At 35.7% G+C, this 13520-nt stretch overlaps 1 protein-coding gene across 1 annotated transcript; it reads left to right on the top strand.

Annotated features, from left to right (window-relative positions):
- The first annotated feature begins 5383 nt into the window (after positions 1-5383).
- OR6K2 (olfactory receptor family 6 subfamily K member 2) lies at positions 5384-6297 on the top strand. Its single transcript, XM_068537600.1, is given in 3 exon segments — positions 5384-5707; positions 5709-6227; positions 6229-6297. Coding segments are annotated over 3 exon segments (912 nt in total).
- The last annotated feature ends 7223 nt before the right edge of the window (positions 6298-13520 follow it).

Raw genomic sequence — 13520 nt, 5'->3', positions numbered from 1 at the left:
CAGACTTATGTGTGTGAGGATAAATGATTATTGTTTTAAAAACCATGTGTGAAACACTTAATAAATTACTGTACTCTGCTGTGTGTGGGCTTTGTCTGACATTGTACCATCCTGAGATTTCAGAAATTTAATAACTAATGCTTCTTATCTGAATCTTAAGATATTCTTTCAGGTTGTAGGTATTTTAGAACTGTATTGTTAATAATCTTTTAAAATAATTCCATTATTTCCAGAAAGGCTACCTGCATCAGATGTGTAGTTATTTAACCATGCTACCTGTTCTTTTGTATGTTAAAGAACTTTTACACATTAAAGGGATTTGAGATCATTTAGAAATAGAGCAGGGGCTGAGTAGTGGAAAGTAAAGAGATGCAAAGGAGTCATTCTTTGGACATTACATTCTCCTTCCTACATTTTTTCTTCATTGTGTGGGTGGCTTAGAGTCACGTTGCACTTGATCTGTGCTTGAAAATAAAGTTATGGAATTAAAAAATCTTTCAAGGTAAAATGAATGCTAAAAAACTCTTCAAACCATGTGGGAAAAAGAAATATGCACAACAGATTGAATTTTAACAAGTAGAAAAGACAATTCTACATTTTTATCCTTGTTGCTTGTCATATGTGCATAAGCAAAATGTTTTGGGTTAGTCCAAATGTGGCACAAAATTCTTATTAATTCTATGTGATATTCTTTAACTAGTAACTGTTGTATTAGGAAAATTTGTGAGAGTGTTTTTGTCTGAAATCATAATACCACTCATTACTGCATATTTATTTAGCTTATTTTGAGTAAGAAAAGTCATTACATTTAAAGAAATGAAGGAAATGGATTACATTTTATTAATCTTTTTTATTCTCAGAAATTTTAGTGAATAAATGAATGAAAATGGAAACAATCTTAATAGAAGTAACATACAAAAACTATTGATTTGCTTTAACCTTTGGGGCACTGTCCTGCCTGTCATTTCTCTTCCCTGACCTTTATGCACAAAAAAAGAGGCAAAACAGGGAAAAATCAACATGATTAGCTAAAACACTGGCTACAAATTTCAATATGGAGCTAATAGGTGGAGCATATGGGAGGCCAATTATTTTTCCAAAATTTGGCTGAATGTCTTAGAAATAAGTAAGTAGATGTAAGCCCAGATCACTCTTTTTATTGTTCCACAAATCTCCTCCCCTCTACTGCATTAACATTCTTCAGATCTGACTCTTGGAATTTCAGCTTTTGATTTAGTTAAAAGCTAATCCAATCAGAAGTGCCATAGAAAAGGAAGTTTAAAAAAAAGCAAACATTTATTTCAATGACTCAAGTTCCTGGATTTTCTCATTTTTCCTGGATTGGAGTTGCCTCAGATTGGGGTTCTCCTAATTACAGGCCTGAACTTTTTTCCTAATTGGAACCATTACATGAATGATTGTTTTCTTACTTATCTTAACTCACTTGTGTAGAATTCCCAAGAGTCCATCTTCTCTTTCTAGTTAGGCTTAGGAAAAGATATACTTGTATACACAAAGGTGTGGGGGAGAGGGAAAGAGCTCTACAGGAAAGTCAGATCTTTTTAATCACTGACTGATGAAGGAAATATAGTTTAGATGGAGAGCTCAGGGTAGAAACATAGCAGCAGAGAAAAAGATGCTTGTCTCTTGTCTCAGTAGCTTTACATGGTTGACCACATCAGGGTAGAGAAAGATAGAGTCTTCACCCATGTTTATTCCAACTTTGGAACCCAACAGCAACAAGGTCAGTAAATTAACTAATTTTGGGGAATGGTAGATACCCAGAGAAAGAAAAATACTCACACATGACAATAGACAGCCCTAGTATGAATGTAGATACTGTGAGTAACTGTTGGGAAGGCTGGGCAAGGGGGAATCAGGAAAGATTGTTATAAGGCATGTTAGTACAAAGAAAAATGATTTCAGTTACTAAATTTCCCAAGAAATGGGTGGGATACAAAGGGGGGTCAAAGCTCATGGGATGGCTTTAAAACAACAAATGAGCATTGTGATTGATTTCTGAAATGTTTCAGGATTCAGTGTTTCAGGAATCAAGTGAGATTTCCAGTTCACTGTTAGGTATTAACGTCACTGACAATTGTACTAGACTTTACTGAGTTTTGGATAAAGATAGAGTGTTCACTGGGGAAAGTCTAATAGTTTTTCTTTTTGGTTTCGATTTTCCTTACCTTTTCTTTGGCTAGGCCACATCTCTTCAATAGAATAGGGAATTAGACCTGGGTCTGCTCAGGGGCACTTTCTTGAACTAGTAGACCAGTTTAGTTCATAGAACCATAGCCACAAGATGTGGTGACTACTACTGGGGACATCAAGACTTATGGGAAAGATCAGATATGCATATGAAAAATCAAGAACACTTAAAAGGGAAAATTATTTTAAGAGGAAAAGATATATAGATATATAAATATTACAGGAAATAGAGTGATTAGAGACATGTGGGATTAGCTTGGTAAAACTAGAAAAAACACATGTAGAATTTGGTTAGTTTAAAAAGGAGGCAGATTGGGAGACTGGGATTAACATATATCCACTAATATGTATAAAATGGATAACTAATAAGAACTTGCTGCATAAAAAAATAAATAAAATTCAAAAATTCAAAAAAAAAATAAAATAAAAAGGAGGCAGAGCTTGGAAAGAACAAGAGGATATTTCAGGCAGGAAAGATTTCTTTCAGGAATATTCAGAGACCAGAAAATGAAAGTGACATGTTTGGATTAATAACAGGTTTACCAAACTGTATTGGTAATGAATAATTTTTACAGCAACAGTAGATAAGATGGCTTTGTTTTCTGCTGAAATAACAAAAAATCGTTTCAGTGCAATATTAAAGAAAGACAATGTAGTTGGGAGTTTGATGGGACTTAATCACATAATCAATGAAGAAATATATCTATAGCTAATATAAATAATAGACCATTAATAAAGTGCCCTTTCCTAATGCACACACAACACAAGGTTATTAATCAATGACAGACAAAAAGGGAGCTTATTTTTTCCTATCTCAGTGATTAGAAAAGTGTTATCCTAGAGGATTTGAGATTGTTTCCTTTTTAAAGAAGGGACAATTTAGAGGAAGAAAATGATGAGAATGTAAAACTTAAGTATAGGTGTAGAAGGGGAGTCACATGAGTAAACTGATGCTCTAGCAAGATTAATCTTGAGGGAATGGAGGCTTGTATGAGAAAAGTAAGACTGGAAGCAGAAACATTTGGAAACCCATTACAATAATGTAGACATTATGACTAGACATTGAATTAGGGGTAAGACAATGGAAATAAAAGATATTGATAATACAGCAAAAAAAAAGTTAAGCAGACTTTGATGATTAATTAGGTTTAAGACGTGATGGGACAATAGATGCAAAAATGTGTAAAGTTGGTATCTAGAAGAAGAAAAATAAGAAAATCAGCAAGGGAACATTGTTGAGTGTCGGGGGTAAGGATGGTGTATTAATTTACTAGGGCTGCTATAACAAAGTATCAGACTGAATGGCTTGAACAAGAATTTATTTTCTCACGGTTCTGGAAGCTAGAAGTCTGAGATCAAGGTTTTGACAGAGTTGATTTCTTCCAAGGCCTTTCTCCTTGGCTTGTAGATGGCTGCCTTTCCTTGAATTTTCCTATGACCCTCCTTCTGAAACTGTGTCCAAATTTCCTCTTCTTATGACACTGGTCATATCAGATTAAGACCCAACCTAATAACCTCATTTTAATTTAATTATCTCTTTACAGACCTTATCTCCAAATACAGTCACATTTTGAGGTATCAGGGTTAAAATTTCAACATATGAATTTTGGGGGAAGGACCCAATTCACTCCATAAAAGGTGGAGGTGGCAACTTTGGGTCAAGGTGATGCGTCTAAGTGGGAGAGTCCTAAAGAAAATGTGGGGCTCAGGACTGAGATACAAAGCAAGGAATTCTGGAGTCACATTAATTAATGAGAGTTGAAAACCTAAGGAGCTGATCAATAATCTTGAATAAATGAGTTCTCTCTGAAGAAGGGAATATGGAATGAGAAACAAAGAACAAAGATAGAATTTTGTGTTATTTCCATAAACTTGGGAGGTGGAAGACAGAATAGCCAATGAGGTAAACCTGTATAATGTAGTGTGGAATAGGCAAAAGAAGGAAAGACTTCCAAGGATTGGGTGATTGACCTTCAAAGGTTAGTGGCAACAAAGACAGAGGGAGGCCATTGAATTTTCAGTCAGAAAGTCATTGGTATAATTTAAGAAAAGAGATATGGAAAGTTGAAAGATAATTGATTCAAAGGGATTCAGGAGGGAATGAAGACAGTAAATACGTATTAACATGATAGGAAATAACGATGTTGATACAAATGAGAGAAATAGTCTGAATAGAGATAGGACTTTCCTCTCAAGATAAGATTTGTGCATATTTGATAGCAGAAGAGAGGAAATCATTAAAGAAAGTAAAACAAATGGTTCTGAACAGGAAATAAATGAATAGGACAATATATTAAAATGTGTTGTATTTAAACTGTATTCTACAGAACACTACAGCTCTCTATCTCCACCTAACAACCCAATATAATTATACCAGAAAAGCTTTGCATTTATTGTTTGACATAGTCAGTTTCCATCAATTATTTCATTTGACTAAAGGCTTCTGGTACAAAATACATTTCAGATCCATTTTCCTAGAAGATGGAGAAGGAAAAGAGAGATGAAAGAAAGGATGTGTTATTTAGAGGCAGAAAAAGGAGGAAGAGGGTGGAATTTATTAATGATGTCTGTCTTCATCATTAAAATATTCAATTAAATCATATGCCAAGAATCAGATGAGGAACTGAAAGCTTAGAAGGAAGAATTTTGAAACAGTTATGGGGAGATTGTTAGAAAATCAATAAGACTTGAATATGGGCAAAAACATCACTTTGCTATTCTTTCACTACCTCATCTGGTTCTTTCTTTGTCTAAATGCAGTGGTTTTAAAAAATGGTCCTCTGATCAGCAGGATTAGCATTGCCTGGAAATCTGTTAGAAATGAAAATTCTTTGACCCTACCCCAGACCTACTGAATTAGAAACTCTCAGGATGGGGACCCGTAATCTCAGTTTTAACAAGCCCTCCAACTGATCCTGATGCATTCTGAATTTTGAGAATCATTGGTCTAAAATACTTGCTGTGTTTTCTGACTGTATTTTTTTTTCCATACTCCAATTTTAGTTGTAAGTATCTATGGAATATGGAATATTCCTTCTTCTTCTACAGCCCAAATACAGGGATTTATTCAGATGCTGGCATTTGGTAAGTGTACTCACTCTATGACCAATAGTAAGCATCTCCTAGAAGGCTTGAGTGCAGTAGGAATTGAAATGTCATTTCTCACCTGGAGATGGAGAGCCCCAATCAAACCACAGCTCAGTTTATCTTCTCTGCTTTCCCTTATTCCTGGGGAGATCCTGTCATCTGTTTTGTTCCACTGCTCTTCATTTATGTTTTCATTGTTGTTGGAAACCTAGTCATCATCACAGTGGTCCAGCTGAATACTCACCTCCACACTCCCATGTACTTTATTAACGCCCTTTCTTTTCTGGAGATCTGGTAAACCACAGCTACCATACCAAAGGTGCTGTCTTGCCTGCTTAGTGAGAAGAGTATTTCCTTAAGTGGTTGTCTCCTGCAGATGTATTTCTTCCATTCCACAGGCATGAGTGAGGTTTTGTCTCCTGACAGCTATGGCTTTTGACTGTTACCTGGTCATCTGCAGCCCTCTTCATTATCCCACTATCATAACCCCTAAACTATGTGTCCTGCTGACTTTAAGCTGCTGTATTTGTGGCTTTATCATGCCCCTCACTGAGATTGCCTGGATCTCCACACTGCTATTTTGTGGCTCTAATCACCTTGAGCATATCTTTTGTGACTTCCTCCCAGTGCCAAGCCTGGCCTGCCCAGACACACAAGACATCATCATGATTCAGGCAGTGGATGTTGTCCATGCAGTGGAGATCATTACAGGTGTGATGCTCATTTTCATGTCCTGTGTTGGTATTGTGGCTGTAATTCTATGTATTCGTTCAGCGGAGGGTCATTGCAAGGCATTTTCCACATCCATCTCCCACCTCACTGTCTTTCTGGTTTTCTTTGGCAGTGTGGCTCTCATGTACCTACACTTCTCTGCCACCTACTCCTTATTCTGGGATACAGCCATTGCTCTGGATTTTGTAGTTTTGTCTCCCTTTTTTTAACCCCATTATCTATCTGAGGAATAAAGAGATAAAGGAAGCTATAAAAAAAAGCACATAAGTCAAGCTAACATCATTTTTCAAAAGACCAGGGACCTCAAGTAAGATCTAGCAGTTGGGAGTCTATATAATTGTTGGAGCCTTTTATCCTCAACTCTCTGCAATACGTCTTTCCCATCAGCCTTTTGCTAAAACGGGTCTCCCAAAAGTCACCAATAAACAAAATTCACTAATAACTGAACTCAATAGTTTCTTTCAAACTTTATTCAATTTGACATATTTTGGATCTGACTTTTTTGATTAAGTTTTCCACCACTCAGTTTATTCAAGGTAAATTTAATTTGTGGAAGTAATCTGGGTAAAAATTTACTAATTTTAACAGAGTCGAGAATTCTGTTTGTAAGATATGGTAATTGAAAAACCATCTTCATAAGACTAAGTTCTCTCCATGGTATTCCCAATGGATATACCTGAAGGATAACCCTAATTTCTAATTGAGTATTCATGTATTGATAAATAACAGTCTAGATGTTTTTCAGCAGGTTCTATTATGAATCCCTTGTATGATTTATATCTTGGCAGTACTACACAATATTAATTCCATGTCTGTGTCAATAACAGGCACTAAGCCCTGCGTCTACCTCTAATGAGCCTGTGTGTGTCAAGTTAGTGGAGGCTGTTTTGCTGAACCCCAAATCAACTTCATTAATATCAATGACCACTAGAAATGAGGAGAATGGATAGGCCTCTTTAAAACTAACAGAGAGAGAAACCCCGTAAAAGGGTTGGTTGCAGTTCTGTGGTAGTTAAGGACTATGGCAAAGAATCTCAGGCCAAGAAGGTCACTGAAGAATATTTTAAGTGCAATAAATGAACAAACAAAAACCTTGGCTCTAAAAAAAAGTAAAGTAATATAACTAATCTATTCATTAGCTAATCAATATTTTTTCATGATAAATTGAAAAGTGTAATCCTTGGTTTCACTGTAATCAAATGTTTTGTACTTATTAATTAAGCAATAATATCAATAAATATCTACTAAGTAGATAAACCAATATCACCATGCTGCATTCTGATTGTCCCAGACAACTGATCAACCATATTGGACAACAGTGCTTCCCTTTCAACCTCTTCTCCCTTGGATTTCAGGGTGCTGGACTCTATTTTTTTTAATCTTATTTTGTTTGAGGGCTCTTTCTCTTGTGGATTCTTCTCTTTATGCTTCATAAAAGGTGCTTTTCTCCAAGGCTCACACCTCATGGGGATGCAATAATAAAGCTGATTACTATGCAAATATTAGTAGATTTTCACTCTTCCCTAGCCCACCTAGGAATCCTATGGTAGTCAGCCTCACTTCCCCACTAGTGTGCCAGAGCCATGCCCTCATCCTCACCCTTGTCTTATGATGCAAAGACAGAAGTAAAGGGAAATGTCTTATAAGACGAGGATAATGCTATCTGATAAAGAATTCAGATAGAGAAGAGAGAAAATGTGAGAAAAATCATAGGTTGTGGGTGGAGAGGTCTTGGTACAGGAAAGTCTTCAGAAAGTATACTTAGTGTAAGAAAATAAGGGAAGAGGGAAAAAGGGATATGAGAAGTGTTGCTGGGTTTAAATAGTGTATGTATTTTTAATGTTCTACATAAAACATGAGGAATGAAATTACTGATTGATTAATTATTTTAACTGTACTTTTCTAAGTACAATATTGTTACAGAATTGATATACATAAATCTCCAGCATATGAAAGGGTTACACAGTTTTCTTATCTGTTTTGTCTGTTTTAAGATTTTGTAGTATATAATCAATTTCTCAATAAAAGTCCAATTAACAATCAAGTTAAGAAGAATAAAGGGAACTTTATTTGAGCCAAACTGAGCATTACAACCAGGGAGACAGGCTCTCAGAAAGCTCTGAGAACTGTTCCTCCTGTTAGAGGTCAAAGGCACAGTCAGATACATTTTCGAGACAAAATATCATGCATCAAAATGGCATATTGATATTTTACATAAAGTTCAACAAGGATACATAGTCCAGGCAAGCAGTTACAAAGCAAGCATCAAGTCATCATGACTCCCTACAGAGTTGGGAAAGAACAATATTTTTTTTAAAGAAGTTACATTGCTAGGGTCAGAAGAAAGGAAAAAAAACGATCTTTACGGTCCAGCAGACACTCCCATCTTTGAGAAGTTCTTTTTGATGTGTAATGCAGATGCACACTGCACATTATGGAGAGAGAGAGGAGGCCCAAATGGACAAACAGAGAGAATTTTATGTTTAAAAGTTCTTGTACTGCCTTAAAATATAAAATTTATTTATCACTTTCCTAGTCCCTCAAAATTTATCATTGTCCCTAAAAATGCATATAGCTGAAACTACCTTTTTACATCCATACTTTCTCACCTTCTATCTGCTCTCCCAACTGAGACTACTTTATTTCTTAAAACTTAGATCTTATTGCTTTACTATACTGCTTATAAAGGTTCTAAGATTAAATACACCCTCACTCCAAATTGTGAATGTAATTTTCCTAGCTAACCTGTGTGTATCTGTGCATGCGTGTGTGTGTTCATGTGTGTTGAATAAAGAAGATTCCAAACTGAGAGAAAAACAAAAGGAAAAGAAACAGCGTATGGCAGTGTCTGATGGTCAAAAGTAAGGACACCATTCAGAGGGGAGATCACGGCGCTAATCTACTGGTGGAACTTCTTACAGTGATTTTTTTTGAATTCACGTTGCTGAGGGTTGAGCAGTGAGTTCTCTCACACTGCTTCCCACCTCACCAACCTGCTTATTATATTTTATGATATTTTGGGGAGATTATATTAAATACATAAATAAATGAATGAAAGAGTATATAATCACTTACTGAAAATCCTTCATAACTAATGACACGTAATCTGAAGATGGCTATTTATGTTCACTGTTAACTACTTTCCATCACTTTTTTAAATGTCAGAAATCTTATCTGCATGAACATATTGAACAACTAATTATTGAGCAAATTTTACATGTCAAGCAGTGTGGTACGTTCTGGACAAAGATACAACCTCTACCTAAAAGAGTTTCCACTAAGGAATTGGAGAGGCCCATAGAAGTACAATATAAAAAGTAATAACAACAAAATTCATAAAATCATGGCAGAATTAGTAACTGTGCTGGAAAATCAAGAAAAATTGCAAAGAGAAATTGTATTTGTTCTGAGACATGAAGAATATTTATTATATACTTACCTTTATTTTTTAATCTTTATTTATATACCTTTAGAACTCTACTTGCATTTAATTTAGGAAAAGTTTTTGGTACAAACCAACATGGGCTTGAGGACTTGAGGCTGGTTTTAATAAGAACTATGGCCTATAAACCAAGTTTTCACTGGATTAACTCACTTAATCCTCATACAAACTCATGCAGTTGATATTATCACATCCATTGTGCAGATCAAAAAACAAAAACCAAGAAAACAATTGAAGCAAACAGACTTTTTAAGTTCACATAGTTGGCTAATGATAGAGCAAGTAACAAAAATGAGTCCAGACTTCAAACTGCCATGCTTTTCTCACCAAAGCAATACTTAATAGTATTGTCTCAGCATAACTGACTGTGCTGTTCTTAAACTCTCCTAATAAGCATATTTTAACTTATTCATCCCTTTAAAAAATGAGAATAAATAATTATTTTGATTATAACTAACATTTATTTTCTCTATGTGCCAGGCATATAGTGTTTCACATCTCTTACTTTATTTAATACTTACAATATAAGTCATCTCATCATTTCTAATTTGCAGTTGAAAATACTGAGACAAAGAGCAGGTAAGTAATTTACCCATAAAAGTAGCCAAACAAGGACAGGAATCCCAACACTCTGACTCCAGAGACAATGGACAGTAACTGCTCTGAAGTTTCATTGTACTTTATCTGTGCCACTCTTATGACACTGCTTGCTTTCTACCTTGAATTATCATTAATACATCCTACTTGAAGCACTGTGTCATTGGTTCATATGTGCATTGCTCCCTGTGCCTAGCACTGGGCTCTACATAATAATGGCCTCAATAAATGACTATTGAATTGCTTCATGACTTCTGATTTTCTGTACTGTCACATCTATGGAGAGTGCAAAAAGGAGGAGATGCTATGAGTTACCGTTCCATTGCTGACATTATTTTGCTCTTGTTAACTTTCCTGCAGTTTGAATAATAGATTTTCAGAGGTTTGTCTATTGAAACAAAGCATCTAGATTCCTAGAAAAAGAGTGTTTGTTACTCTTTTAAATTCATTTACCTTAGGGCAAGTAGGTATGAACAATCTAAAACTTAATGGCAGGCTGAAGGTTTTAAAAATGTTGATCATTATATAGCTAGGAAACAATTTCTTAGATATTTTACTTATAAGTTCAGAATTTCTCCTCCCATCACTATTCTAACCTATTCATTTGCACATATTCATAGCCTGACGCAATTAACACTTTCACCACTTTTCCTCTGTAATATGAGTATGGTTACCTAATTATATCTTTTCCATCAGCCATAGGGACTTTGAACTATCTCTGTCTTAGGCATTTCAAGAAACTTGCTCTGTATGTAACAGCAACCTGAAAGGAATAGAAATGGTATATATCATATAATTCTAAAGAGGGAATTACATGCCAACTCTGTACCACTTGCTGTTCTAGGCATTACATATAAAACTATTTTAAAAAGAGAAAAAAATCCTTGTACTCACGGAGTCTACATATGAAAGGATGGTGGACAATAATCTAAGTAAAATGTAATTATATTTTAAATGGTAGTAAGAGATGGTAGGGAGAAAAAACAATAAGATACGGTTAGCGAATAAGGAGTTTTGGGGCTAGAATGTGATTAATTTTAAGTAGGGTAATCAGGAACGGCATCTCTCAGCAAGTATTATTTGAATTATGGCCAAAAGAAGTACAAGAAAATAAGTTCTAGGCATGTGAATATTTCAAGGAAGAATGTTCTAGGTAGAGGGCATGGAAGTGCAAAGACTATAATGTAAGGGCATTCCAGGTGGCACATGGATAGAGTGATTGGGGTGGATGTGGAGACATAGATGATGAAGTCAGAAAAAGTTTTGCTGGGCCAGATTACATAAGAACTAAAAGACCATTGTAAAGGTTTTTGCTTTTCATTTGGAGTAAAGTAGGACCCATTGGAGGGTTTTCGGCAGAGAAGCAAAATTATTTCATTTACCTTTTAATAGGATTTATCTTAGTTTGGTGCTGAGGATAGACTGAAAGAGGGCAACAGCAAAAGCAGACACTTTTGGAGGTTATGCAAAATCCAGGCAAGGGTTGATGGCTTGGGCCAGGGTTGCAGTATGAATGTTTTAAGAAGTAGTTGGTTCTAAAGGAGGCAAGAACATACAATGGAGAAAAGACAGCCTCTTCAATAAGTGGTGCTGGGAAAAATGGACAGCTACATGTAAAAGAATGAAATTAGAACACTCCCTAACACCATACACAAAAATAAACTCAAACTGGATTAAAGACCTAAATGTAAGGCCAAACACTATAAAACTCTTAGAGGAAAACATAGGCAGAACACTCTATGACATAAATCACAGCAAGATCATTTTTGACCCTCTTCCTGAAGAAATGGAAATAAAAATAAAAATAAACAAATGGGACCTAATGAAACCTAAAAATCTTTTGCACAGCAAAGGAAACCATAAACAAGGCATAAAGAAAACCCTCAGAATGGGAGAAAATATTTGCAAATGAAGCAACTGACAAAGGATTAATCTCCAAAATATACAAGCAGCTCATGCAGCTCAATGTCAAAAAAACAAACAACTCAATCCAAAAATGGGCAGAAGACCTAAATAGACATTTCTCCAAAGAAGATCTACAGATTGCCAACAAACACATGAAAGGATGCTCAACATCACCAATCATTAGAGAAATGCAAATCAAAACCACAATGTGATATCACCTCATACTGGTCAGAAAGGCCATCATCAAAAAATCTACAAACAATAAATGTGGAGAGGGTTTGGAGAAAAGGGAACCTGCTTGCACTGTTTGTGGGAATGTAAATTGATACAGCCACTATGGAGAACAGTATGGAAGTTCCTTAAAAAACTAAAAATAGAACTACCATATGACCCAGCAATCCCACTACTGGGCATATACCCTGAGTAAACCATAATTCAAAAAGAGTCATGTACCACAATGTTCATTGCACCTCTATTTACAATAGCCAGGATGTGGAAGCAACTTAAGTGTCCATCGACAGATGAATGGATAAAGAAGATGTGGCACATATATACAATGGAATATTACTCAGACATAAAAGGAAACAAAACTGAGTTATTTGTAGTGAGGTGGATAGACCTAGAGTTTGTCACACATAGTGAAGTAAAAGAGAAGTGAGAGAGTAGCATTGACATACATACACTACCAAATCTAAAATGGATAGCTAGTGAGAAGCAGCTGCATAGCACAGGGAGATCAGCTCAGTACTGTGTGACTACCTAGAGTGATGGGATAGGGAGAGTGGGAGGGAGGCTCAAAAGGGAGGGGATATGGGGATATATGTATATGTATAGCTGATTCACTTTGTTATACAGCAGAAACTAACACTACATTGTAAAGCAATTATACTCCAATAAAGGTGTTAAAAAAATAAAGCATATGGGAGGAAGTGCATAGGTTATATGCAAAAAAAATAAACACACCTACACACACACACACACACACACACACACACACACTATTTTAAATAAAAAGGATGAATCCTGTGGCCTGCCATTTCCAAATATTAAGTCATACACCTATGAGTAGTAGGTTTAAAAGAGAGAAGATGGTAAATGAAATCAATATATTTTTATGAGTTTTGTTTTTAAACCCAGAGTTAAACCCGACAGTAAAATATGCTACATATAAAGCCTTCTTACCTGGTGGAGTTCCATAATACACTGCGGTGTCCTTTTCTCTGTACTAGCAAGAGAGCAATTCAGCAATTTGGCTTCCTTTTGACAATTAGAATGAGAAGTTCATTTGGTCATTACATCTGAATCCTAAGAATCAGATTCCTTCAAATATCACCAGGCATCATGGGGCCCTTGGCATTGCCTTGGCTCCTAAAACCTGAGTCCCTAAATTCATGACTCACAAACTACTATAATATCTCAAGACTATAGGGGACTCTTTCCAACAGTACCAGGAGTGCTGTTGTGACATTCCCAGGACTTTCAGTGGCAAAGGTGACTTCTCTCTGGTTCTGTTTGAAATAATTTCTGCCCAAAACATCCAGTGATC

The sequence above is a fragment of the Eschrichtius robustus genome, chromosome 3 (genome assembly GCF_028021215.1).
Source record: "Eschrichtius robustus isolate mEscRob2 chromosome 3, mEscRob2.pri, whole genome shotgun sequence".
In the NCBI taxonomy this organism is placed as follows: domain Eukaryota; kingdom Metazoa; phylum Chordata; class Mammalia; order Artiodactyla; family Eschrichtiidae; genus Eschrichtius; species Eschrichtius robustus.
Note: the sequence above shows the minus strand (reverse complement) of the source record. Positions and strands in the feature narration are given on the sequence as shown.